The sequence below is a fragment of the Gallus gallus genome, chromosome 1 (genome assembly GCF_016699485.2).
Source record: "Gallus gallus isolate bGalGal1 chromosome 1, bGalGal1.mat.broiler.GRCg7b, whole genome shotgun sequence".
NCBI classification, from domain to species: domain Eukaryota; kingdom Metazoa; phylum Chordata; class Aves; order Galliformes; family Phasianidae; genus Gallus; species Gallus gallus.
In genome coordinates this window covers 115,945,684-115,973,550 of record NC_052532.1, presented here as the reverse complement: position 1 = coordinate 115,973,550, position 27,867 = coordinate 115,945,684, and the positions used below count along the sequence as shown (strand labels likewise).

General features: G+C 49.5%; 1 protein-coding gene across 3 annotated transcripts; it reads left to right on the top strand.

Annotated features, from left to right (window-relative positions):
• Window positions 1-15,932: 15,932 nt before the first annotated feature.
• On the top strand, window positions 15,933-25,893 carry LOC121107132 (maestro heat-like repeat-containing protein family member 2B). 3 transcript variants are annotated; one of them, XM_040649828.1, is made up of 28 exons: window positions 15,933-16,092; window positions 16,229-16,327; window positions 16,503-16,654; window positions 17,018-17,161; window positions 17,693-17,785; window positions 18,068-18,137; window positions 18,253-18,366; window positions 18,452-18,525; window positions 18,858-18,977; window positions 19,123-19,230; window positions 19,420-19,579; window positions 19,707-19,747; window positions 19,986-20,127; window positions 20,527-20,579; window positions 20,902-21,009; window positions 21,307-21,426; window positions 21,625-21,747; window positions 21,870-22,025; window positions 22,247-22,369; window positions 22,681-22,760; window positions 23,184-23,319; window positions 23,436-23,528; window positions 23,927-24,013; window positions 24,183-24,306; window positions 24,509-24,618; window positions 25,082-25,234; window positions 25,491-25,652; window positions 25,853-25,893. In XM_040649828.1, the coding sequence occupies exons 1-27, from the start codon at window positions 15,948-15,950 to the stop codon at window positions 25,638-25,640; spliced, it is 3,078 nt and encodes a 1,025-aa protein (XP_040505762.1). In that variant the 5' UTR covers window positions 15,933-15,947; the 3' UTR covers window positions 25,641-25,652; window positions 25,853-25,893. The 3 variants fall into 3 exon arrangements, with proteins under 3 accessions (XP_040505762.1, XP_040505769.1, XP_040505766.1); XM_040649835.1 differs by having other exon boundaries at window positions 25,845-25,893; XM_040649832.1 differs by having other exon boundaries at window positions 25,808-25,893.
• Window positions 25,894-27,867: the final 1,974 nt, after the last annotated feature.

Genomic DNA, 27,867 nt, shown 5'->3' with positions numbered 1-27,867 from the left:
AAGTTTTAAGTCCATCTCTGTTATATTGCTTGAGAAAAAGACGTGTAAAGTGCAAAACAGAAAAGAAAAAGATAAAACTTAATTCATTGCCATTTTTCCATCACCAGAGAAAGGCCGGACACAGTAAAAAATTAGAAAGAACATTTTGTTATTATCTAACTATACACTTAGCCTCCCACCTGCCTCTACTGGCCTACATGGTAATCAAAGTGACAAAGAAAAAGATAGCACATTACAGCGCGTATCGCAAAGAAAAGAACACACGTCTATGAGGGTATAACAGTGCACCATGACCCGCAGCATGCTATCTCAGAAAAATGCATCCCACTCATGCAGTGACATCATAGGCATTTTCAACACCTTTTAAAGTGTACACAGATCCTCTGACCTTTGACTTTTTGTGCTGCAAGGGAGAAGATTTAACTTGACAAACAGACAAGCATGAAGATGTGTCCCCTCCTTGGGTTTTCAGGTATTCTCTTGCTGCTGCTGCTGCTGCTGCTGCTGCTGCTGCTGCTGTTGTTGCTGTTGTCACCATCACTGGTTACACACCGAAGTCAGGAAAGCACTTCAGACACCTCTATCCCAGAATGCTGAAGGAGACCTTCAGATTCAGAACTAAAATGGTCTTTGCACTGAATCACATTGAATGTTTCAGACTCAGTATCTGAGTCATGGCCCAGCATGTCAAATTCCATTGAAAAAAAAGGCCAAAGTCAGAAGATATGCATGGGTACTGTATTTTATTTCATCCCAACTTCCTAATACCCTATACAAAGTTAGAGAAGCTATTTCATTTCTCAGGCACCCAAGAGTGTAAAAGAGCACATTATAATTTCCTAACTTGCCTGAATACTGCAATTCCAAGTCCTGGTCCCACAAAACTGAGCTGATGTGAAATCATACTGTCCCATTCCTTTATCTCCCTGATAGGACAAGAAGTCATTCCCACTTCCCAGAACTCAATCCTGCTGCCAAAACCTGTCAAGAAATCTTCCCAGGCAAATGACTCCCAACAAAAACAGAAAAAAAGTAAAAGCAAAATGCCAAAAATGCTTCAAATCAGCAGTGGTAAGAAAAACATTTCTGGGACAGGATGACCCAACTATTACCTTTCTTTACAACTACACAGATTAGGCTAAATTATGATTATTTGTATTGCTTATTGCTAGGCTGCATAAACACTGAAGACTCCAAAACAGTTCTCATCCCAAAGAGTTTGCAGCCTAAGACCAAGGAATTTGTTAAAAAAAAAAAAAAACTAATGAAAAACACAAGATGGTGATTGGGTGATTGGGTCAAATTTACACATCATGCTTTTAATTAATAATCCTCACAGAAGGTGTACCTCTCTTAGTTAGTTGTGATCACTTGAAAGGTTTAAACATATTCATCGAAACACTTTGATGTCTTAGAGATCATTTCAATTAAATTCTTCCTCATTTTTCTTGCCTTTATATTTTAATTTTTGGTAATATCACTAAGCAAAACTATTGGGAGTGCCTAGAAATATTTTGGCTTTCCAAAAGACACAGATCATAACAAGATAGAAGGACGTGATAACTTTGTTTTACTGATGTTCAATTTAACATTTCTGTTTTGTTTATTTCACAGAAGTCTATTTATTTGCAGTAGAGAAAACACTTTATTCAAGATAAAGAGTCAACCACATACAATAGAGCTATGATTTTACCACCCTAACAGAACATTTATCCTAACTATATGAATGATTTGTCTTTTTTCCCCACATTATACAGTCAGAAAAAGTCTATTATTGGGTATTTTATTATTATTTATACACCCAGGGGACCAACATCAAGATGCTAAGCACTTTCCAAACATGTATTCTGATAAATTCCCTGAGAAGCTTACAGATTAAGTAGGCAAGACAGATACGGGAAGGGGGATTCTACCAATAAAGAGTTATATGCCCAGAACTTTGCAGAACTATGCATGTATTTAGTTCTGATATTCCTTGGTATGTAATCTAAACAGCAGCTCTGATCTAAAGACAGGAATAATTATGTTTAATTTTATATTTATTATTTCACTGGACACTTAATTAAATCTGTGTATGCATGTATGAAAGTCTGAAATCTAAAAAGAAGTATGCTGAAAGTCTTACAGAATAGCATATATGTGAGACTTTTTTTTTTTTTTCTCTCACTCTGGAAAGAAATGTCCAGAAATGTATTTTCTTACAGAATTACTGCTTCTTCAATTCTTGGTCCAGGCGTCACATCCTGCCCCCCTTGGCTGATTTGATAATCAAAAACTATTTTTTAGAACAATAAAATACGTGGGCCAGGGAAAGAAACACAATATCTCTGAGGCTGTTAAATCTCTATCACTGCTGTTACAATTGCCCAATATTTAGAAAAATAAAGGGTACAAAAAGTCACACAGCAAACTCAGAATAGCTTTGTTTTTCTAGGAATCTATACTGGAGAATTTTTTAAATGTACTGCCCTCCAGTGTCATGGACAGTGGTGATTTTTCCTTTGGTTTGGGTTTTGAATAAAGATGTGATAGGAGGTAAGATCTCTTCTCAGTCTTCTCATTCATCCTTAATCAGTTTATAAACCCAGAGATTTGGTTATCCCAGTTGAGATTTTACTGGGCTCCGCACTGTTATTTGGAGAAGTGATCTTCACTGATAAAGACAAAGCATGTTCTCTATGTCCAGCTGCAAATAAATCAGTATGTTAGCTGTCCTTCAGAAACTTTTCAGGGAGAAAACACTATTTTAAAAATCATTTTGCATTCAGAGCCATGTGCTAGGTGCAGAGTAATGGCTGATAGGCATGAACTTCAAATAAAACACCATCTTGTCTTAATAATATTGCATACTGTGGAATTATCCACTGGAATTTTAGCAGTACACTCAGAATGCCTAACGGGTAGATATGCATAATTTCAATAAGCTGGTGATATTGTAGAGGTTGAATTCTAAAGTTATTCACTCCTGGATATCCATGCTCTACAACACTCTGCTGATAAATCAGACATGAAAGAGTCTGTGATTCAAATTAAAACGTGTGTCACAGAAAAGTTTTATAGCTGCTGAAACCTGAAGATTGGTTAAGTGTAGCTATGACAAACCAGCCAAATTGTGTTGTGAAATGTATGCAATAATCTTAAAGAAATTATAAAATCGGGTTGTTTGTTGTTCTACAACAGAAGTGAAGGAGGAAAGCAGGGCAACAGGTAGACAATTACTAAGTATGTACTGCCTCCTGCAAAACTGGATGCACACCAACATGCTGCCAGGACAGAAAAGGTTAAAAAACTCAATAGTGTCTAATTTAACATCAAAGGAAAACATCTAATATTGAAGAGTTCTTTTTTGTCCCTTCAAAACTCTCTGGCAAACAGCTGGGGAGGAGACATGAGACTGAAGTGTCATTAAGATCAGTGCATGATCAGGGAGTTTCTAAGATTTGCTGGTAGGTTCCCTGCTCGTTTACACCACACCATAGCAGGCAAAACAGCAGACAGGCACCCTAATCTCCAGCTGAGTGACTAGTTTTCACTTAAGTATTAGTTTTAAACAAACAAAAAATACATTGACATTACTGTCCTCTTGTCATGCTAATCTATGCACCAAATGCCTGTGTTCAGTAGAATTTTAAGGATGCTAGTCCAGTGTTTTTCATAGAATTGCAGGATCCTGTGGGCTGGAAGGGACTGCTGGAGGCCATCTGGCCTAGCCTCCCACACAAAGCAGGTTTGATTAGAGAAGATAGATCAGGGCCATGTCATATCAGTCTGAGTCTCTCTGATGACAGAGATTTCAGAACCTGCTTGGGCTCCTGATCCACTGTTTAGCCACTCTTACAATGAAAAAGCTTTTCCTTGTATGCAGTTAGAATTTCCCTAGTTCCTGTTGTTTCTCATGCTTTTATTGTCTACTTCCATCTTTTCTGACCAGATAAATGATCACCAGCTTCAGAACGTTGTTTTTGCTTTTACTGACTTCATGAAGTTCTACAGCCTGTCAGAGTTCATCTGAATGAAACTGCCCTTTTCTTTCCCACTGATTGTTCCCCCCAGTCAGATGTCACAGAATCGTAGAATCATAGAATATCTCATGTAGGAAGGGACCCATAAGGATTGTTGAGATCAAAAATCAAGACCATATGTCTGAGAGCATTGTCCAGATGCTTCTTGAACACTGGCAATCTCAGTGAATATGTATTCATGGCATATTGTATGGTATTGGCTCCTTTTTGAACTCAAAGTACTAATCTGCTATCAGCTGGACTTGTACTGCTAATCAAATTTTTTTTCAGCCCAGCAGTCCTGCCAATTTTCCTCTCATCTCAACATCTAGTTTATAATTCACTGGTTTAAGTATAAGAATGACGATTTCAAAGGCTGTTGTGAAGACCCAGGGGAACAACATTCACTTTTTATCCACAGCATCAGTCATTTCACCAAAGGAGGCAATCAGGTTGGTTGGGAGGGAAGCATCTCATGTGTGTTTGTAGGGGATGGCACAGTGTTTGATTTGAAAGGTTAAGGATATGGTTTTTCAACAGTGATTTCAGCCTGGGGATCATATCTCTATACTTGTAGGCATGAATGACTCACCCAGATCTCTGTAATTGTAATGCATCTCTCACACCATAATATTCCTCTGTTTTGTGAATAAAATCTTCAAAGGGACTGGTAACTCAAAGATGCTGCTGGAGCATTTGGTGCCCTTTATATAGATAAAGACTTCCTGAATAACAGTGACTGGACTCATTTACCAGCTCCAGTAGGAATAATACATTTCGGTGAAGTCCCTTTGTGAGATATTTTAACTGTGTTCACTGAAACTTGACTTGTACAAAAAGAATTGCCAGAGGTGAAGGTCAGATGAAAAACTGCATTTAAAGGAAAAATGCATAGACAAAAACTTCTGGATCCTCTGACAGTCTCCTCTGAAAGAGTCATGTTTGACTCACTATGAATGCTAGTAAAAAATGCCTGGTTGTAATGAATACTAAGCACCCTTTTTTTTGTTTGACCTCAAAGTGATACAGATTTTGAAGCTTTAGGAAGCAAGCAGCATTAAACAGTATGAGAGTTAAACACTTGCCTGCAATGGCCCGAGATGAGTGTGACCCAGCAAGGTTTTATCACGAGTGTCAGGATTTTTTGCTATTGTTAAGCTGTTCTTGTGCACAATATGCACACAGTTGGAGAACCTTGCTATCCAAAAAAGCAGTATGACAGCACCCTTGTCAGCATTTCACAGTAAGATTTCTTTTTAAAATACTAGCTGGAGAAGCGATTGTCCTAGCAACAGGCATGCCTGGATGTACATGTGGACCACTTCAGCATGGCTGACTTTTTACTGGACATGGGGAGAGAAGAGCAGAGGCAAAAGACGTGGCCTGACTGGATATGGTGGGAAGGATCACTGGGTACCCACATCTCCTTGAATACTGTGTGCAGTTTTGGACACCACAATGTAAGGCTATAAATCTATTACAGAGCATCCAAAGAAGGCCTACAAAGATGTTGAAAGGTCTAGAGGGGAAGATGTATGAGGAGCATTTGAGGTCCTTTGGTTTGCTCAGCCAGAGCAGAGAAGCTGAAGGGAAGCTTCATGGCAGCTGCAGCTCCTCACAGGGAGCGGAGGGACAGCGCTGAGCTCTGCTCTCTGTGACAGCGACAGGGCCCGAGGGAACGGCATGGAGCTGTGTCAGGGGAGGGGCAGCTGGGGGTTAGGGACAGAGTGTTTGGACAACGCTCTCAGACATAGGATCCGGATTTTTGGTGGTCCTGTGTGGAGCCAGAGCTCGGACGCGATGATCCTTGCGGGTCCCTTACAACTTGGGATATTCTATGGTTCTGCGATCATCTTCTTTCCCTCCGTCTTCGGACACATTATGTTTCCACACAGTAGAGAAGTGTAAAAGATGATATTCAGAGGTGTGGAGTACACTAGTCTGCTTATGGTTTGAAGGTGTTTGAGTGATTTTTTTCATCACCTTTGAGTCCTGCCCCTATCTTTGAGGGGTCCTCAAAGACCCCTTGCATCCTCAGAAGCAGGATGGTGGCCGCAGCTTAATAGTCAGTGTACAGCTGAACAAAGTGAGCTTTGTCATAAGAAAGTTCCATAGTAATAAGAAGTTCCAAGATTCATCCCACTTTATAGAGGTTTATCAGTGTTGTATAAAACTGCTAACATTTTTTGGGGAATCCTATCTATTTGGTACCTGCAAAAGAATCTCATGAGTATTCGTCTAATTAGACAGGCATTGGAAAGAATATGAACGAACAATAACATTTGCTGCTTGAAAATTGTTTGGAGCAGAAATGAGATGAAGGGTTTCCATGATATCTCGTGTTTTTTCCATATATACCATGCAAGAAAAAAATAACGTGAGATTTTGCTGTAAATTATGCTATAGTCCCATTAGGTAGGGCTGCTACTTCTATATTACATACCGATACCATATTGTTAACATATTTTCTGTTTCTCAGGCTACTGTGACAGTCCAAAAAATGACCAGAATTACCAGCCAATTGGCATGATGCTGATGCAAGTCCTCCAAATGTGCAGCTGCTGCCCTGGCATCCATGGTGATTTTAATAGCAGTGGTGGCATGTATTAATTAAATCAGCAGGGAAACAGCAAGTTTATGACATGGCTTAAAGGAAAACTGAATGTACATCATTAATACAGAGGAGAAAAGGTAGTGTACAATGACATTTCCTTTTAAACTGCTATTTAAACTGTTACTGTTGTAATTTGAGCGCTCTGGCATGTGATGGTGTGAGTGGAAATGTATTCTCAAGCTAATGTACCAGCTTATTGCCTTTAAATGGTTTTATTTACCTTCTTTTAAAGACATTTGGCACATGTCAGCCTGGACAGACAATGTCTGCAAAGTCCCGCTTGTTTTCACCTCTGTTACCCTGTAAGGATGCTTTGCAGACTCTCAGCCCCGGCTCCTCTGCTGCCACAGGCTCACAGCGACTGACAGGAGCACATGAAGCAGGAGGCTGATTAATATTGACCGCAGGTAGCGCTCCCTGCCACGCCACCACCGCGGAGGCCTTGACAGTTCCATGACCCTCATCCTCGCACTGCTCCCCTCCCTCCGGCTGCCTCCCACTCTGCTACTTGAACAAAACATCACATCAGCATTGTTTACTGCAGGAACTCAGCCAAGGAAGTCATAACAAGACAATAGACATACAATCTGATAACCTTGTTAGCTCGGTGGAATCAGAGCTCCTAACAAGTAGAAGAGTTCAGTAAAGCAGAATAAAAGTATTACAGTATTTGTTGTCAATGGCTTTTCAGCTCCGTCTTTGAAAACGTAGCATTTCTTGTGCTTTTATTTAAGATTAAAGCTAAGCTCAAGGCCACTAAACAAAATAGAATGAACAAGGTCAGACATGACTTTAAAAAAAAAAAAAACAACACAACAAAATGATAACCAGAACAGAGAGACAGACTCCTTCATTGTGTCCAAACAGCAGCAAGTAAAACTATATAAAAAGGATGAGTTTACCATTCAAAAATCACCGTGCAGAAACAATCTGCACGGCACTGTTTCTTATTTTCTTAAGAGCAAGCTGTGACAGTGCCAGAAGTCTGAAATGAAGGGCAACATGCATGAGCACCATCACATTAGCAGATAAAGAGCAAATTGGTGACCCCAGTCATGTCAGAGCAGCATCACTGCTTCTCCAGGCAAGGAGCCAGAACCTCCCAGATGATGCCCCCCTTCCCACAGCAGTGTCCTTGCTCTGACCGGTGCCCCAGAACAGGGAAGAAGCCAGAAGTCAGCACTTCTCACACGCTTGCTGCTCTGGGGCCACTTGTCCTGCTAGAGCATCTGTGTGTGTGTGCATACTAATTTGTTACCAGCTGGCCACAAGCCTGGCAAATGCTGGTTTTATTCGATATAATGTTCTTTTTTGTTTTGGTTTGGTTTGTTTTGGTTTGGTTTGGTTGGTTTTTTTTGGTGATGATCAGAAGCCATCATTAATAGAACTCTTTGTATTTTTCATTTTCCATAACTATTAATTTCCTCTCCATTACCTAGCCAAATGGTGGCACCTTTCATTTTAAAGTATCCTGAGTTAAAGTTCAATGAAGACCTAATAAATACTTTAACAGAAAGTTGTGTGCATTACTGAATAATGTCTGGAATTCTAGAAAGGGAGAACATATTATCTGTGGTATTGAATTTCTTTCCCTGGAGGAATAATATATCACATGGGATAGGAGTGTCATTCTGATTGTACCATTTCCTAAATGCTGCAGAAGAATCATAATGTGAGATGCTGCTCATTAAAGCAGGGATTTGGGTTTTTTTGGTTTGCTTGTTTTAATGGAAAGAAAAATCAATGGAATTGGTAGCATTTGTTCTATCTTTTACATGATAAGTAGAAAACAATTACCATATGTAAGCAGTTGGAGAAACACCTGCAACCAAAATTTGTCGGTCTTGCAGCATTTCTGTGTCAGTAGTGACTGAAAAGTAAGCTGTTTTGAGGGGAATATTTTAAGTGCAGAGCTCTTCTGAATATCAAGTCACTTGTCTATGTGCCAGAAAATAGATTTGAGGATCTAACTTCAGGCAACCACAGTTGAAAGTACAGTGGAAAATCAATCCTGAAGTAAACTGCTCCTCCATTTGTACAGTTGCATCTAATTTTTAGAGTAGGCACACTTTTCCTTGAATAAGCTGTCTTGTTTATCTGACAGCTCCTTGTTTATTGATTTCCTTGCCAGAAAACAGTTGCAACTATACTGGTGGGTCTGTGCATAATTTCTATCAGGACAACAGCAGAGTAAAGCTATGAATTTTGAATAAAGGAAGCTATGTTTGTAAAACACAGTTCTGACAGTGAAAGTGTGACTCTCTAGGAAGTCCTGCTGGCAGGAGTGCATTGGAGACTGCATTTCTTGTCACTTCAAACACAAAACGTAAGCTAGCAAAGAACATTTCTGTGCATGAGCAGAAGGACTGACTCCTCTGTAGCTTAGGAAGGGACAGGCATGAATCATAGAATCATAGAATCACCAAGGTTGGAAAAGACCCCCAGGATCACCCAGTCCAACCATTTACCCATCACCAATAGTTCTAACAAAACCATGTCCCTCAACACATGAGAAACTCCCAAGGCAATGTCTTCAAACAAATTCATGTTTTACGTGGTCTACAGAGGTAGGGAAACATCCTGAAGGGTGCTGTAAAGGATGGAAAGTTGGGCTTAACCTTCTCTGATCCTTTGGGGAAAGGATATAAGCCATCCTGGAAGGCTCATTCAGAGGCATCTGTGACCTGCAGCGTGTGGAGGCCAAGGTTGGCCCCATTCCTGGTGACTGCTGGCAGGGGCTGCCCAGGGCTTTGTTCTCAACTCAGCCAGTGAAGGCTTGAGCAATCTGAGACAATGCCCCAAGCACTGTGCTCTAAGCAGGACTTCTGGCCAGGTAGCCTCCAGGACTAAGGTATTTCAGGACTGTGCAGTGACTCAGTGCCAAAGAAAAGCGGGAGTCAGCTATTTGCCTTCTTCCCCTTTCCTCCACTATAAGCAGGCTAAAGTGATGTGCAAGCAATTGCTTAAGGCTCAGAAGATAATCCTGACCTATAAAAAGTGCTTACACAGTAAGCATTTTTCTTCCCATATTTCTTTCTCAGCTCCATAAGCAGGGCATGAATGCTCTTCATATCCTTAAAATTCTCAAAATTTATCAGTAACCTTTTAATCTTCTTATTTATGTCCAGTGGAGTACTGAGAATTGTGTATTCTCGGTACTTGACTGGAGTAAAGAACATTACTGAAGCCATATTTCAAACCATAGCACTTGGGACTGCCAAGAAAAAAAGATCTTAGAGGAGTTTCTTTATATATATATTTTTGAAGATCACAAAAGACTTTAACAGCATCTTTTAATAAATACAACTGCTACAAATTTTATACTACTTCACCAACTTCCACCTCATCTCATAACTGCAAATAGTGTGTTGCTATTCCAGACACCAAAAGGTTTTGCATTCTGCTTTACATTGCTTTCCTCCTGTGTAACAGCATGGCTGTGGCCCTGAGAGGCACCTAATTGTGCTGCATGGGTGAGATGTTAAGGGCAGCACAGTGTAAATAGGAATTAGTGCTGATTCCTGTTTGCTGTCGCTTTCCACTGAAACATGAACTTCTGACTTTCTACATAAGTGATGTTCTGTAGGTTAGTGGTGTTGTAGGAGTCACAGTGCTCTAACAGTGTTTCACTGCTAGAGGGTTACTGGAAAAACACCTTTCCTGGAGGCTGAACTCCTCAGAGGACCTTGTGCTGTAGTAAATAATGGCCGTACTGCAGATGTCTGGCTTTATAACTGAAATACATGGCATCAAGCTTCTGTTTCAAGCAATTCTTATAGCTACAGCTGTGTTCTTGACAGTGTCATACCCACTACGTAAAACTTTAGGTGCACCATTTTCCTTAATGATGGCAGCACAGCACAACTCCTACAGAAAGGGTATTATTTACCAAAAAAAATTTTAAAAAAAATTAGGAAGTTTATCAGAAGATTATAGTTTTTATAGTTTATTAATTCTTGGTGTGGGTTTTTTATTGGTTTTTTTTGTTTTTGTTTTTGTTTGTTTTGTTTGTTTGTCTGTTTTGGTTGTTGTTGTTGTTTCGGTTTGGTTTTTTGTCATTTAGGAGATCTGTCATCTTTCCTGAGGAAATTTTAGAAATAACTATTTACTAAGGAAGGATAATGTTGTCCTCTGCTGCTAATCTGTGCAGAAAATACTTGATTAATTATCATTTGTGAGGTTTTCTAAAATTTTAAGTAGAGAGGTTTTGAATGACACATAAAGTGACACTTGCTTTTTCTTACTCTTTCTTAATCCAAATAACCTGGGTTTGCAACAACAGCACAGCTCTCCTCTTTCTCATTATTAAACCAAAATTGAGTTGGAGACTGCATGCATACTCCTTTAATTCTTTCACTGCCACATTCTTGAAGATATTCCCTCTGCATTCTGCTCTGACTGGGGCATACATTCATAGAAAGGCACTTCCACCAGGTCTTGGCCATCTGAATGTCATAGAATCACAGAATCATAGAATGGCCTGGGTTGAAAAGGACTACAATGATCATCTAGTATCAACGCCAGTGCCACAAGCAGAGGTGCCACCTACTAGATCAGGCTGCCCTGAGCTGCATGCAGCCTGGCCTTGAATGCCTCCAGGAATGGGGCATCCACAAGCTCCTTAGGCAACCTGTTCCAGTGTGTCACCACCTTCTGTGTGAAAAACTTTCTCCTAATATCCAACCTAAGTCTCTTCTGTCTTAGTTTAAAACCATCCCCCCTTGTCCTATCACTATCAACCCAGGTTGATCATTACCCCTCCTGTTTATACTCTCCCTTCTAGTATTGGAAGGACACAATGAGGTCACCCTGGAGCCTTCTCTTCTCCAAGCTAAACAAGCCCAGTTCCCTCAACCTTTCTACATAGGAGAGGTGCTCCAGCCCTCTAATCATCTTAGTGGTCCTCTGGACCCAATCCAAGAGCTCTGCATCTTTCTTCTGCTGGGGGCTCCAGGCCTGGATGCAGTACTCCAGATGGGGCCTCACAAGAGCTAAGCAGAGGAGCACAATCACCTCTCTCTCCCTGCTAGCCACCCCTTTTTTAATGCAGCCCAGGATATAGCTGGCCTTCTGAGCTGCAAGTGCACACTGCTGGCTCATGTCCAGCTTCTCATCCACCAGGACCCCAACCAACCTTCCCCTTCCAACCGCCCCACCCCAGGAAGGGACACCAACCTCCAGATCTGGCACTAGACCAGGTTGCCCAGGGTCCCATCCAACCTGGTCTGGAACACCTCCAGAGACGAAGAACCCAGAGTCTTTCAAGGCAGCCTGTTCCAGCAACTCACAACTCTTTCTGTAAAGGACATCCCCCTGGCATCCAATCTAAACATTCACTTCTTGAGCTAAAATCCATGCCCCCTTGTCCTATCAGTGACTACCCTTGTAAAAAGTTGGTTCTCCTCCTTTTTATATAATCTAAATGTGGCCTCACCAAGGCAGAACAGAGGAGGAGGATCACCTCTTTCAACCTGCTGGCCACGCTCTTTTTCATGCACCACAGGAGACCACTGGCCTTCTTGGCAACAAAGGCACGCTGCTGACTCATGGTCAACCTGTTGTCCCCCAGAACACCCAGGTCCTTCTCTGCAGACCTTGTCTCCATCATGTCAGTCTCTAACCTGTACCGATGCATGTGGTATTCCTCCCCAGGTGCAAGACTCTCCCCAGGTGGCAACGATCTAAAGAATACAGTCATTTTCATATAAAGTTAAATTTACTAAATATGATATCAAAATGCAAGGTAACACAATATAGTGCAATATAATTGGAATTGAGACTAATAAATCAAATCAAATGAGAGAGATTCCAAAACCAAAGGCCTTACACTGAATTGTAACACTGTCTTCTCTGTGTCTTCTGTCACTAGGGCAGTCGTGCGTGCGTGTGTGCGCCCAGTGGCAGCAAGGCTCAGACTTGCTCCCAGCTGCCCAGGGCCATGCAGCCCCTTAATGCCAACATCTATGCCATCCAGATACAGGCTGCCAGACTTTTGGAAAGAAATCCTGCTTCAACTCACTTGGAAAACACAGTTCTGTACAGTAAAGCTGTAATCCCTCTTGAAACCTCTTCCCATTCTCAGCTACAAAACTGTCCCCACCATGAGCTATGCCTTTTCACCAGTGATGAAGAAGAGCCTGTATACCGTGCTTGAAACAATCTGCACCAGCAGAGGTGACCTACTGTTGCTATTGCCACTGCCTACCGCCTCACCGTGCTCACATCCACTGCTTGGCCTTCTTCAATGGCATCGAGTGCACCCTGAGCATGTTTGAGGATGACGCCAAGCTGAGCAGTGCAGCCGACACACTGGAAGGAAGGGAAGCCATGCAGAGGGACCTGGACAGGCCGGAGAAGTGGTGCCATGAGAACCTAATGAGGTTCAACAAGGCCAAGTTCAAGGTGCTGCCCTTGCGCCAGGGCAATCCCAGGTATTTTTACAAACTGGGGGAAGATCTCCTTGAGAACAGCCCTGCGGAAAAAGACCTGGAGGTCCTGGTAGATGAGAAGCTGGACATGAGCCAGCAGCAACGTGCACTTGGAGCCCGGAAGGCCAACTGCGTTCTGGGCTGCATTAAGAGGAGTGGCCAGCAGGGAGAGTGAGGTGCATGTTGTCAATTCACCCATCATCCACTCAACTATCCCCACACTTTCTAAGTTTCAAAACGAGAATGGTGTGAAATACGGTGTCAAATGCCTCGCTGAAGTCAAGGCACACAACATCCACTGCTCTCCCCCCGCCTACCCAGCCAGTGATGACATCAGAGAAGGCTGTCAGGTTGCTTAAGCATGACTTCCCCTTGGTAGATCCATGTTGACTGCGCCCGATAGCCTTCTTCTCTTCCAATTGCTTGGAGAGGGTATCCAGAACAGTGGATAAAAGTATGTCCACACGAGATCTCAGGATCTCGTCCAATCACTGTGGGGGATAGGAGAAAGCCAGGAAGCTTTGCAGCAAGCAGGCCCCGGGGGGTTCTTCCAAAGAGCTTTCTTCCTCTCGGGGAATTCCTCCATGTCACGGAGTTATCTAGATCCATCCGTGTCTGTGACAGGGAAACAGCAGGCCCGCAGGCCCACCGGCTCAAAAAGGGAAAGGGAGTGTGTAGGGAGAGATGGGAGCTGGGCCCAAAGACAGAACAGTGGCAACCATCTAAGGAATACAGTTATTTTCATGTAAAGTAAATTTTACTAAATATGAGATCAGAATGCAAGATAACAAAATATAGTACAATATAATTGGAATTGAGAATAATAAATCAAATAAAATGAGAGAGAGTCCAAAACCAAAAAAAAAAAAAAAGAGCCAAAAACAAAAACAAAACAAAAACAAAAACAAAAAAACAGTTTTGTCTTCCACAACTGATCTTAAGCTCGGAAGAAGTGGAGTTAAATGGCCAATGAGCTCTCATGGGCCCCCTTACCTTCTAACACACTAGCCCATGGGATACCTTCAAGTAGGCTCTCCTGAAGTCCAGGGTAGCACTCCTACGTATTGCTTTGATTCTTCCACACAAGATCTTGAACGCCACTACCTCATGATCGCTGCATCCCAACCTGCCCCCAGCCTTCTCACCCCCTACCAGCCCTTCCTCGCTGCTAAAAACAAGGTCAAGTAGCACACCCCTCCACATCAGATCCCCCACCACCTGCGTCAGAAAGTAATCACCAATACACTGCAGGAACTGCCTGGACCTTGTGTGCCTGGCTTTGTTACTTTGCCAACTAATATCAGGATGGTTGAAGTCCGCCATAGGAACGAGTGCTGGGGGTGGCAAGGCTACTTCCAGCTGTTTGTAAAAGGCCTCATCCACTTCCTCCTCCTGATCAGGTGGCCTGTAGCACACACCCGCAACAGTGTCACCTATGTAAGCCCACCCCTTAATTCTTACCCACAAGCTATCCACTTCTTCATCATCCTCCCCCCCACAGTGGAGCTCAATGCATTCTAGCAGTTTCTCACATAAAGAGCAAGTCCACCACCTCACCTTGTCTTGCCACCCACAACAGCATGCCACTTGTGTGAGCTGTCCCACCGTGTCTCTGGGATTGCAATGAGATCACATCCTTGTAAGCACGCACGGATCTCTAGTTCTTTCCGTTTATTCCCCATGTGGTGTGCATTGCTATACGGGCACTGTAGGGAAGCAGAGGGTGCAGGTATCTCTAGAGGGATGCAGGAAGGTTTAAGCTGGGCTCTTGGCAATGTTATTTTCTCTGAAGAGTCCTCGCAACTACTGCAATCCTACTGGACAACTGGGAGGTTTTTCTGCACAGTTTTCTGCAAAGTTTACATTCTCTGTGAGGTCACGCTCCTCGCTGTGATGTCACAGTGGCTGCCTCTTCCACCCCTGTGGCAGCGGTGGGAGCGGTGGCTCAGTCTCTTGCGAGAGGCGCAGGAAGAGGACCCAGAGAGAGCATTGTGTCTATCTGGAGATTTCCTGCTGTGATGGAGCGGCTGAGAGCCCTTCGAGGTGAGGTCCCTCCACCTCTCTGGACACCGTGATGCTGCCCGAGCGCATGTGTGCCACCAATGCCTGTTTAGGGCATGCCATCAGCGCAGTCCTTGCTCTGCTGAGTGCAGCCACCCACCGTGGTTTCCCCAGTATCCCAGCAAGGGGAAGGCTCTCTCCCCTCTCCGTGCCGACCACACATGTGCTGGCACAGCCCACCCCACGCTGTGGGGCTGGGTTTCTCCCCGAGCTGGCCGGATGCTCGGCCCTGGCTCCAAGCAACACCAGTGGCAGCTGCTCTGCTCTTTCCTTCCAGGTCTCTTTGCCTGTGTGGGCTGCGTGCCCAGAGGTACACGTCGCAGGGCCAGAGGCAGGGTGGCAAGCCCTGTCCCCGCCTGTGCCGTGACTTTGCTGCTGCAGCGCCTGCAAGACAAGGAGGTGAGATGGGGACATCCAACCATCAGTCCTTGCCCTGCCCCAGTGCCACGGCCCTGTGGGTGCCAGGCCCTGGCAGCACATCGGCATAGCGATGGGTGGCAGCGGGCGGCTCCCCGGGAACAAGGGCAAAGCAAAACGTGACTGATCCCTGCCCCCAGGGTGACCGAGCGCAGGCGTACTGCGAGCTGGAGCACGTCCTGCGGGAAGATGACAGCCGCCCGCCGTGCGGAGTGGTGAACCGGCTGCTGGCTGAGGTGTCCCAGGACCTGACGGCAGCCCAGGTGAGGGGTCACTCCCAAAGGCGGCAAAGGGAGCCGCCTGCCCGCGCTGGTGTTCTGCTGGCGGACAGCAGGGGCTTAGCCCTTCCAAGGGAAGGCCTCAGGCAGTCTCCTGTGCCGCGTGTCACCAGTCACTCTTTTTCAGGGCGTGCCAGACAGTGTGAGGATGGCTGCCAGCAATGTCCTGGTGGCTCTGGCCCGGACACACTTCAGCTTGGTGATGGCCGAGCTCCAGGGCCACCTGAAGGCCGTGGGGGAGATGTCCAAGGAGTTTGTGCTCCTCACCCTGGGCAAACTGTTCACCAGCTACGGTAGAGTGCCCTCAGCCTCCTGAAGGGGTCTCTCCCCTCTGCGCGTGATCTGCGTTGAGCTGGGGGATGCAGGGCTGCAGCCCCTCCTCCCTCGCTGCCGGGGCTCTGATCATGGCCCTCTCCTTCCCCTGTGCAGCTCCACAGTGCATCTCCTTCGTGTGGCTGACGCTGGCCGGCCTGCGCAGTGTGGTGGGCTGGGTGAGAGGCGGCCGGACCCTGCGCATTGCTTGTGCTGGTGAGTGCCGGCCCAGAGCAGGGGGGCTCGGGACAGCCCTTGCACCTCGCCCTGCTGCAGGCTCTCACAGGCTCCCTCTTCTCTCAGTCTCTCATCTTTTTCTTTTTTTCTTTTTAATTAATTATTCGTTTTTTTGTTTGTTTTGTTTGTTTTGTTTTGTTTTGTTTTTCTTCAGTTGTGAAACAATGGCTGGAAGGAGTCAAGGTTCACTTGTGCTCTGGAAAGCAATGCCCCTGGCCTGCCATGGAGATCCAGCAGATCTACCAGAATCTTTCCCAGCTCTTCTGCACTGTGCTGAGGAACTGGCAGGACTGCAAGGAGGAAAAGGTGAGCAGTGCTGTGTTCCCAGCCCGGGATGGCAGCGGGGACATCCGTGTCGGCAGCTCTGCCTGTGCCCAGCGGGCTGAGAGCAGAAGGGTGATGAAAAGGAGCGGGCTGGCTCTGCAAAGGGCCCCAAACTGGCTTTGTGCTTGGGGCTGGATCTCCCTGCCAGGAAGCAGCCCCATGTCACAACCTTGTGGCAGGGATAGCTGGGGATGAAGGTGTGGGGAAAAGCTCCCTGCCCTCCAGAGAGAGCCCGTCTCCTACTGGGCACGGGGGTATGGGAAAGGGGAAGGGAAAGAGAAAGCCCTCCTGTAGGAAGGGCAGACGTTCAGTCTGTGATGCTGGGCCTCTGCCATCCCTCTCCAGGACAAACAGGCGGTCCTCGGGGCTGTGGCTGCCATGATGGCTGTCCTCCTTCAAGAAGAGCTGTGCCGAGAGCACGTTTGGGAGCAGCTTCTCTGGCTCGTGCACCCGTATCAGGAGGTCCAAGACACCTGCAGGGTGACCAAGGTGAGACGTTTTGCGGGGCTCAGTGTGGATGTGGGGCTTGTGCAAGTGCCACGAGGGGTCAGCGGGATGCAGGGAGGAGGCCAGGAGCCCTTGGAGAAAGACGGAATAGGTGTCCAAGGGAGGTCTGAGGCTTCCTGAGCTCTTCCGTCAAGGAAGGAACAACCCGGACAGGAGCCCGAAGGGAGCCAGGAGTCACCGCGGCCCACCTCCTGGGGCTGGGAGGCTTCACCAGCACCACCGCTGTTGGGCTCTGGTGCCTGAGGAGCTCTGTGCTAACAACCAGGGGGACCACGTCCAGTTGCATCTGATGGGGGAGAAGAGGGCTGCTGGGTGGGAAATGCCTGCAACCGATGCCCAAACAGGGCTCGGTTGAGAGCAGAGGGACTCTCTTGCTGCTGCTGGGAGGCGGGGACAAACCAGAACGCCTGTGCGGGAGCTCTCCCAGCGGACAAACCAGTGGGAATCGCTTTCTCTGCTCCCAAGTGGCTAGACGTGGCTTCAGCCCTTCCTTCCTCTCCTGGTCTCTTGCAGAGCCTCAGTATCTTCCTGGAGGCCTTAGAGGGAGTTCAATCTGTCATCCCCAAGGACAAGTTTCTGGCCATCACCAGTGCCGTGTTCTACCAGGTAAGGGGAGCCTATCCTTGCGCCCAAAGCAGCTTCCCTCTTGGCTAAGTCTCAGGAGGACTGCAAAGCTCCGAGCCTCTGACGGCTGCTCAGTCTCAGCTCCTGCATGCCCGTGGCTGCCCCAGATCCATGTGTGTGCCCCCAGGGATGCTGTGGGTCAGGCTGTGTTTTGTCTGCATGTCCTCTTACTGGGAGTGCCAAGGGAGATGAGAGCTGGCAGCACAGTTTCTTTTCCATCCTCAGTACTGATACAATTTTCTCCAATGGACCTTGTTCCCACAGCTCTCTGATGACACCAAGGAGCACAGCGAGGCAGACAGAGCAGAGCTGGCCCACTGCATCCTGCTGCAGGGTAAGGAGAGGAGCCTTGGCGATGCTTGGCGGTGCCCTGGCCAAAACCTCTCTCACAAACCTCCGGAATGGGTGCGAGTTTCTTGCTAACACAGTGCGGGATTTCCTCCCCGCAGCCCGGATCTGCCCAGAGGAAACGGTCCAGTTTCTGCAGTCACAGCTGGGCGCTGACAGGGAGGCTGGATGCGTGGCAGCCCTGGGTCTGCTCGCTGCTCTGGCTCGCTCTGATGGTCAGTACCACAGGTCGGGACTTCCAGGGATCCCTTTTGCCATCTGGGCTGTGCCTCCATGCATGCTTCTGCACATCTCTTGCAGAGCCCACGATGACCGAGAAGCTGCCCCAGGTTGTGGACGCTGTGCAGTGTCTGTGCAGCGACCCCAGGATCCAGGTGAGCTGATTTGGGAAAGGAAAGCGCTGTCGGGGTGGTGATGCTGCTGCCAACACAGGCAGGGCTGGGGTGCCCAGGGAGGTGCTGGGGCACTGTCCACATGGTTGCGATGGCTCCTGTGGGGAGAGCAGGCAGAGTGGAGCGGTCAGGTCCCTGTGCAGTGCATGGAAAGTGCACAGCCTGGTGCTAAGGCCTGGCCCTCACCTGAGGAGACAAGGCTTCTCCTCTGCTCTTGTTGTCTCTGCTCATGCCCAAAGGGCTGCCCCAGTGAGCCGGTGGCTTCCCTTTGCCTTCTGAGCAGGAAAATCAAACCCACAATTGACTCCTGACAGGTGAGGAGGGCCGTTCTGCACTTCATCAAGGATGTGCTCAGTGCTAACGCCCGGAGCTGCTCAGCCTGGGATGTGGTGGGGCACATCTTCCGTGAGTTCAGCCGCACCACGGGAAGAAGGGTAAGGACACCGGGCAGCAGCTTCCTTTGGAAGACCCGTGCTGCTCAGAGGCTGGCACAGAAGCACTGGTGGGGCCACACCTGAGCCTCCTGAGAGGCTCCTGAGAACTCAGAGTAACCGGTGTTCCCACAACACTGTTGTGCAGGCAGCCGGAGACCTTTCTGCCCAGGAAGCCCAGGAAGAAGGAGCTCTCCAAGAGCTGTGTATGGACATCCTGGGGTCACTGGATGTCTCTGCGAGCGGGATGACCAAAGTGAGTCACAATCTGACCTGCTGCCACTCCTTGCCTTCACACCACGTGTTCCTCATCCCATTCCAACACCCCCGGTCTCTCCTCCAGTGTGCTCTAAAACACACAAGACTCAGGGAAATTCACAGAGTCCTCTTCATCTCTGAGCGGAGGCAGGAATGCTGACACGCTCAACCGCCTCGTTCCCTACAGCTCCTGTGGCCCCGGCTGCTGCTGTACGTGGTGCCAGCCCAGTACACCGGCATGCTGATCCCGGTCTCCCGCTGCGTCCAAGCGCTGGCTGAGAGAGGGGACCTGATGGTGCGGGAGATAGAAGACCTGGATCCCCATTTCCTCAGCTCCATGTTTCAAGGTAGGAGCAGAAACTCCCCCAGTGAGCTCTGTTGACCCGTGACAGCACCAAGAATGGACAGCGGAGGTGCACGTGGGGGAGCACAGCATGTCTCGGCATCTCACTCAGCACTTCCTTCTCCCCACAGGCCCACTGCTGACTCCCCAGACACTGCTGGCACGCCTGCTGGTGAGTAGATGCTCCAGAGGCCGGTGCCATGAGCCCCGAGGAGGAAGCAGCATGGCCGAGCATGCCAGCGCCTGCCTCACCCATGGGGATGCCATTCTCTTCACGGGCTTGCAGCACCATGGGCAAAGTTGCTGGCTGCTCCTTGCCTGCCAGGGCAGAGCCAAGCTGCGCTTCCCTCCTGGGAGAAGCTGCTGCTCTTGCTGCAGAAGTGACCCTGCTTCTCCTTGCTCTCACTCAGGTGGTGGCAGGGAGCCCTTTTGCAGGCAGCGAACTCCAAGCCGCTGCCTTGCTCCTCATGCTGAGCCTCCACGGCAAAATCCACAGAGCTGTGGGGGCCATGTGGGCCACTGAGATCCCCCTGCTGCTGCAGTGCCTCCAAGGTAAAGTGCGGGTGGGGAGGGAGGGGCGGAGGCAGGGAAGGGGGGGAGTGAAAATGGAGCTCTGCAGCGTGGCAGAGGGGAAGCATTGCCTGCAGCCCAGCACTTGCTCTGCTGCTGTTCCCATTCCAGGGAGACAGCACTGAGGCCCGGGGACCTTTCCCCCTGGGGATCTGCCCATTCCAGGGCACAGATGGGCCCTCCACGTCCCCTCAGATAGCAGTCTTGGAGCAGTTCTGTGTTCCTGCTGGGACAGTGTTTGTGGGGAGGGACAGGTCACTGCGTAGGGTGTGCAGGTCCCAGTTTGGCAGTGCCGAGTGCCCAGGCAAACCAGGTTTGCAGCAGCTCTTCCTTTGCGGCTTGATCCCAAGCAAGGGTCTTTTGCTTCTTGTTGCTGTGCAGGGAAAAATGAGAGCTTCCTGGACTCTGCGGAGTGGGAGCAGCGCCTCCTAAAGGTACAGCATTGCCGGAAGGCACGGTGCGGAGAAGTGTCTGCCTGTCTCAAGGAGCCCCGTTCCCATACGGGACAGGAACAGCCTCTCAAACGCTGCTGTGGAGCGGCCGCACGCCTTTGTGGTGCTGCCTCTTCCTCTTTGTCCCAAGCCCAAGGGGGGTCCTAGGAGAAGAGCAGCAGGCGGCTATAAGGGAGGGACTGCTGGCAGGAGCTGGGAGAGGGACTGCTCTTCCAGTCACCTCTCCCCAGAAGACTGCGGCGATGTGGGAATGTGGGAAGAGGCAAAGGGCAAGGAAACATTGGCTTCTCCTGTTCTCCAACAGTTCCTGAGGGCGTCATTGGCTACCATGGAGGATGAGGCCTGGACCAAGGGCCTGAGCTGCGAGCTGAGCCGGTGGCTGAGCAGCTCTCTCAGCAGCTCTGGAGAAAAGGTGGGTTCCCCCCGGCTCTACCCAGCGGTGCAGCCACAGGTGCCCAACTGGGGCAGGGGCTGCAAGTGGTGCTCTGCTCACACGGGCCGCTCACGCTGCTTCCCTGGCCCGTGCCCCCCAGAGGGCCTTTCCCTGCAAACTGCCTGGGGGTGGCTAAAGCTCGGCCCTGCAGCTGCTCTCAGCGTCTCCCAGGGAGCGTGGGTCCTTCCCACCTGGCCCTCTCCCAGCAGGTCAGGCTGCTGCCACATCTCAGCTTCTTCCTTCCCTTCCCATCCCTTCTCTTCCCTTCCCATGCAGTCTTTCCTGTACAAGGCTCTGGGGACAGTGCTGGGAGCTTGTAAGGAAGTCCTCCACATCCAAGAGAAGCTCCTGCAACACCTGGAGGAAGCAAATGCAGAGGAGCCCTCTGAGGCCCAGGTGAGGTCTCTTCCCAGCCAGCTTCTGCCAGCGTCCCCGCTCTGTCCCTTGGGCAGAGCGCTTCTCCTGGCCCTGCTCCGAGCCTTTCGATCTCCTCACTGCTGCTCTTTCCCTCAGGCGAGGACCAGCCCGGCCACTGTGGCTGGCCGTACCAGCAGGCTCAGGCCTGCGCCAACTGCCCCTTGTTCTTTTGTGCAGGGAATGATCTCTCTTCTCAGCCATGCTGCTGAGAGCAACTTCCACACAGCCCTGGACACGCTCACCATGTTTGCGTCCAGGCTGTGCAGAGGCCAGAATGGGAGGATTTCCAGACGCAAGAAGGTGAAGCGTTACGCATTTCCATCTTGGCTTTCTGCTGCCTTATTTTCACTTGGGAGCCCAGGTGCATCGTGGGGCACCGGGGGCTGCTGAGCGAGTGTCTCAAGGCATTTCTTCCCACACAGATGGAGCTGGACAGCAGAAGAGCTCAGGCCACCCGCAGCGCTCTCATCCTTGCCCACGGCAGCTTGGCACTGCGTGCCTCCAAGGAACAGCTGCTCGCCCGCCTGGAGGGAGACATCGTGGGCAACATCCTGCTGCTCTACAGCTGCAGCTGCCGGGTGAGAGCTCGTAGCGTGCCAGGCTGTCTGAGCACCCAGCTGCAGCCCCTCCACGTGGGGGGATGCTGAGATGGGCCTTCTCTTTCCAAAGGTCCCTCGGGGACTGGTTTGTGCTCAGATGAAGATGCAAGCCCTTCCCTTAGCGTTGCCCCCACGTGTTCCCCTTGCAGCCCTTGGCCCTTCCCGCAGTTCAAAGAATGTTCTTCTCTCTTGGGCCTCAGGACCTGCAGAACACGCTTGCGCTGCTGCAGAGCATCACAGACTTCAGCTCTGCCTTCCAAGCAGTGGGTGACTCTGCCTGCTTTAACCCCTCCTTGAAGGGCAAGCTGCTGGAGATCCTGACGGTGAGTGCCCAGAGCCAGGGCTGTCTGTAGCGGAGTTTTGGGCTGTGCTACAAGGCTCAATTCCCCAGAGCCATACAGGTGTCCCTCAGCCACACGTCTCCAGCTGGTGGGGACCTTGTGTGCTGGCAGGCAGCAGCTGGGCAGCAGGCGAGGTCCACCAGCTGTGCAGCTGCTGCATCCTGCACTGCCTCCGTGGGAAATGCACGAGTGATGGGGCTGGTGTGGGGCAGTTGTGTCTGCCTGTGGGTCTGGCGGAAGAACTCTCGCTTTGCCCCTTGCCCACTTTGACCGTGTCTCTCTGGGACTTGCAGGACTTGCTGAAGAAGTATTGCTTGGGCACCCCTGTCTCCCCAGTGCCCCTCAAGGTGGTTCTGGCCCTGGAGCAGTTGAGGTAAGGGTGGGAGCCTCTGGGGTTGCAAGGCAGGATGGTGGATCCCCTTCTGGGTAGCTCCCGAAGGCCTGGAGGGGGCAGAGGGTCGGGAGTCACTTCTACAGGAGAGATGGCTGGGCTGCTGTGCCCAGCGAAGCTGAGGTTCTGGGAGGGAGAAAGGCCCTGGTGCTCCTGTCCCCTGGCACGGGAGAGAAGGGAGACTCGGTGTCTCCTTCCCTTCCGAGCAGGAGGTGGTTCACTGATGCCGGGGAGGAGGTGGGTGATGCTGGAACTGAAGACAGTGCTCAGCAGCTCAGGCCGGGGATGTTGGCTTTGCAGCTGTTCCGTTAGAAGAAACTCTGATGTTGTCTGAACCAGCCTGGAGAGCACTGCTAAAGGCCCTGTCTGCTTTCTCTTCCTTTTTTTGTCCTTTTTTTTGTTCAGCAAGCTGAAGCCTTCTTTAGGAAGCAAAGACATGTGTGACATGCTGAGTCTGTGCTGCAAGAATATTGTGACACACCCTTCAGCGGAGATGATGCTGAAGATCAGGAAGTCACAGCAAGCAGCTCAGTACCTGCAGGTAACCTGCCGTGACTTTCACAGCCACCTCTTGGTTGGAGCCCTTCCTCGGCACACACAACCTATGCTCTGGCAGCAACCATGATGCCACAGCTCAATCCCCTCTTCTGCTTTCAGCTTCTGCAAACGTCACTGAAAGCTCTGGGCCGGCTCATGGTGGTCCTGCTCGAGACAGAGACCACCAGTGGCTTCTTCCAGAACACAGTCCATGTGAGTACATGTGGGTCAAGGGAGGAAGCAAGCATGGTGCCTGTCGGTAGCGGAGGCAGAGATCTGGGGACTGAGAGGACAACGAGAGGGGATCTCTTGCTGACATGCCAGCTCACTGCAAGCTCAGAAATGGGCAGAGAAATGGGCCCTGCAGGGAGAAAGGCAGAAGCAGCCCTTGGCAGGCCACAGCCAAGGAAAAGCTCCTGGGTTAGGAGGCAGGAGTGTCTGCAGAGAGCAGGGGCAGCAGTGCCGGTGCTCAGCGAGGTGGGGGGCTGCGTGGAGCCACAGGGCAGGCCCTGAGGGAAAGTGCTGGGAAATGAGGGACTGGGAGAGGGCTGGCATGAAGGGAAAGAAAAGATGTCCGCAGTGATACAGATGCTCTGTCCCACGTCCTGCAGAGATCAATGACGTCAGGCAACATGTGGGAGCGCAAGAGGGCCCTGCAGACCTGCTCCCAGCTGCTGGCTGCTTGTGAAGAGCGTGGAGTGAGTAAAGAGCCCCGCCACATGCCCCTGCTCCCTCCCCAGTGCCCCTGAGCTCGCTCCACTCAGCTGTGCATGCTGTGACACCCACCCCGTGGGGAAGGCACAGGCGGGAGAAGCTAGGGAGAGCTGGGGCTGCCTACAGCTTTTTTCCTGCCTCTCATCCCTGCAGAGAGCAGACGCCTGCAAGCACTTTGGCTCCTTGGTGGGATTGCTGGTGCCTCTGATGTGTGACCCCATGCCCACATCCCGCCAGTTGGCTGTCACCTGTCTGAGCTCCCTTCTCCAAATCCAAGGTGAGTAGAGCGGGCGTGAGCCAGCCCTCTGCTCTCCTCCTCAGCACTACCAGAACCCCACGGACTGGGCCCAGTTTACAGGAGGGAGAGGCACCGTGCGCAGCTCTCTTCTCCTCTCCACCCTGGCCTCTGTCTCTCCCCTGTGGAAAGCGGTTCCGTTTCCAGAAGCATGACTTCCCTTTTCTCCCTGTGCTCTTTCCAGCCAAGGCGACCAACAGAGTCATCCAGACAGGAGACATCGGGAGCCTGTGTGAGGGGCTGAATGACTGCAGCACCGTCTGTCAGCTCCAGACCTCTTCCAAAATCGCGCGGGTAAGTGGACCCAAAAAGGGGTGGTGCGATCTCAGTGCGTAGGCTTTTGCACGTCCCTCTGCTCCCCCCAGCCTCTCACACCGTTTCCAGAATGAGCTGTCACCCTGAGATCACTTTTCTCAGCAAGTAGCAGGAGGCACTGAGCTACGTCTGACCTTAAGGCACCCCACGCAAGGAGCTGATTCTATGACACGTGTGTGTGTGACTGTGTGTGCGCGCGTGTGACTGTGGCTGCTGGGAGGTGTAGCCTTTGCATGTAAGCAAACAGCATGGGTGGAGAAGCTGAGAGAAGGCTCAACCACCTTATGTATAAACAGCACAGTAAGGACAGCAGGAGCGTTGTGATTGCCACCTGAATGACTGGCAAGCTGCTGAACTAAGAATGCCCTCAAGACTGCTTTATGTTTGGAAGAGCTGCTGCAGAGCAGTGATGGGATCTCTCCTGCTTCTCATTTCTCTGCAGATTGTGTGCAGAAGCTTCTCCCTGGAACACACCATAGATTTCATGATGGCCATCAAGGACACCTTCCGGAAGGCCAAAGGAATGCGTGTGCGTGCTGCTGGGAAGTGGATGATCACCTTTCTGCAGATGCATGGAAAGGACATCTGTCGGGATGTAAGAGACTTTCTTCCACGAGTCTTGGACTTTTGTTGGCTGTTGCACTACACCTTGTGCCGTTTGCCTCTTGTGCTAAAGAAGCACAGCCTGAGCGCAGAGCCAGGGCTTGGACAGGGTGACCGGTGTGAAATGTAGGCTTAGGCCTTGGCGGCATGTCAAGGGAGCAGGCACCGTTCATGTGCTGAATGTCCATGATTAGGTCCTGCAGAGTCAAGGATGCAGCAAGTCATTCTTTCTCCCCTTCTTCTTTCAGCTTGATCTTTCACCGATCATCTACATCCTGCGCAGCTGCATGTCGTCCCTGCAGCACAGCACGAACATGCCATTCCTGTGCCAGGCGGTGGCCATCCTCACCCGCTGTCACACAGACATCACAATTGACAGCTTCTTCCACAGGCGTTGAGCCCACAGACAGGTACTGGCACTCCTGCCTTTGCTACTGTTGCGGTCCCAGTTGTAGCTTGCCTCTGCCAGAGGGTTCCTGGGAGGACGCAGCTTTCCTTCTTTCCTCTCAAAGTCTGTTTGAGTTGAAAATTACTCAGTCGTGACTTGAGACTCTCCTTTTTCTAGCGAGACATGGAGGAGAGTAAGAGAGTTTTCTCTTCAGTGGTGCAGCAGGGAGAAGACAAGACAAGACAAGACAAGACAAGACAAGACAAGACAAGAAAGGTAAAAAGAGGAGAAAAGAGAAGAGAAGAGAAGAGAAGAGAAGAGAAGAGAAGAGAAGAGAAGAGAAGAGAAGAGAAGAGAAGAGAAGAGAAGAGAAGAGAAGAGAAGAGAAGAGAAGAGAAGAGAAGAGAAGAGAAGAGAAGAGAAGAGAAGAGAAGAGAAGAGAAGAGAAGAGAAGAGAAGAGAAGAGAAGAGAAGAGAAGAGAAGAGAAGAGAAGAGAAGAGAAGAGAGAAGAGAAGAGAAGAGAAGAGAAGAGAAGAGAAGAGAAGAGAAGAGAAGAGAAGAGAAGAGAAGAGAAGAGAAGAGAAGAGAAGAGAAGAGAAGAGAAGAGAAGAGAAGAGAAGAGAAGAGAAGAGAAGAGAAGAGAAGAGAGAGGGGAAGGGAAGAGAAAGAAGAGAAGAGAGGGAAAAGAAAAGAAAAGAAAAGGAAGGGAAAAGAAAAGAAAAGGAAGGGATAGGAAGGGAAGGGAAGGGAAGGGAAGGGAAGGGAAGGGAAGGGAAGGGAAGGGAAGGGAAGGGAAGGGAAGGGAAGGGAAGGGAAGGGAAGGGAAGGGAAGGGAAGGGAAGGGAAGGGAAGGGAAGGGAAGGGAAGGGAAGGGAAGGGAAGGGAAGGGAAGGGAAGGGAAGGGAAGGGAAGGGAAGGGAAGGGAAGGGAAGGGAAGGGAAGGGAAGGGAAGGGAAGGGAAGGGAAGGGAAGGGAAGGGAAGGGAAGGGAAGGGAAGGGAAGGGAAGGGAAGGGAAGGGAAGGGAGAGGAGAGGAGAGGAGAGGAGAGGAGAGGAGAGGAGAGGAGAGGAGAGGAGAGGAGAGGAGAGGAGAGGAGAGGAGAGGAGAGGAGAGGAGAGGAGAGGAGAGGAGAGGAGAGGAGAGGAGAGGAGAGGAGAGGAGAGGAGAGGAGAGGAGAGGAGAGGAGAGGAGAGGAGAGGAGAGGAGAGGAGAGGAGAGGAGGGGAGGGGAGAGGAGAGGAGGGGAGGGGAGGGGAGGAGAGAGGAGAGCAGGTGAGAGGAGAGGAGAGCAGGGGAGAGTAGAGGAGAGTAGAGCAGGGGAGAGCAGGGGAAGAAGAGAGAGAGAGGGAGAGGGAGAGGAGGAAAAGAGAAGAGAAGAAGAAAAGAGAAAAGAGAAGGACAGATGAGCTAAAAAAAAAATGTATTCTTTATCTTGAAAAAATAAATGGCAGAATCCTGGCCTAAGATGTGAAAAGAGTATATATATATATTTTAAGTCTTCATTGTAATAGCTGCTGTCTCTTCTCCATACCAGTTACAGATTCACAGAATCACCAAATGTCAGGGTTTGGAAGGAACCTTGAAAGATCATGTAGTCCAGTCCTCCCGCTTTAGCCGGAATGCCTTGATTAGGTCACTCAGGAATGTGTCCACGCAGGTTTTGAATGTCTCCAGAGGAGGAGACCCCACAACCTCTCTGGGCAGCCCGTTGCAGTGTTCTGTTACCCTCACCAGGAAGAAGTGTCTTCTCATATTTTTGTGGAACCTCCTATGTTCCAGCTTGCACCCATTACCCCTTGTCCTATCACTGGATGTGACTGAGAAGAGCCTGGCTCCATCCTTCTGATGCACACCCTTTGCATATTTATAAATGTTAATGAGGCCACCTCTCGGTCTCCTCCAAGCTAAAGAGACCCAGCTCCGTCAGCCTTTCCTGGTAAGGGAGATGCTCCAGTCCCTTCATCATCTTTGTGGCTCTGCGCTGGATTCTCTCAAGCAGTTCCCTGTCCTTGAATGGAGGGGCCCAGAACTGGACGTAATACTGCAGATGCGGTCTCACCAGGGCAGAGTAGAGGGGGAGGAGAACCCTTTTCGGCCTACTAACCACACCCCTTCTAATACACCCCAGGATGCCATTGGCCTTCTTGCAGTGCTGGCTCATGGTCACCCTGCTGTCCACCAGAACCCCCAGGTCCCTTTCCCCATCGCTGCTCTCCAACAGGTCAGTCCCCAGCCTA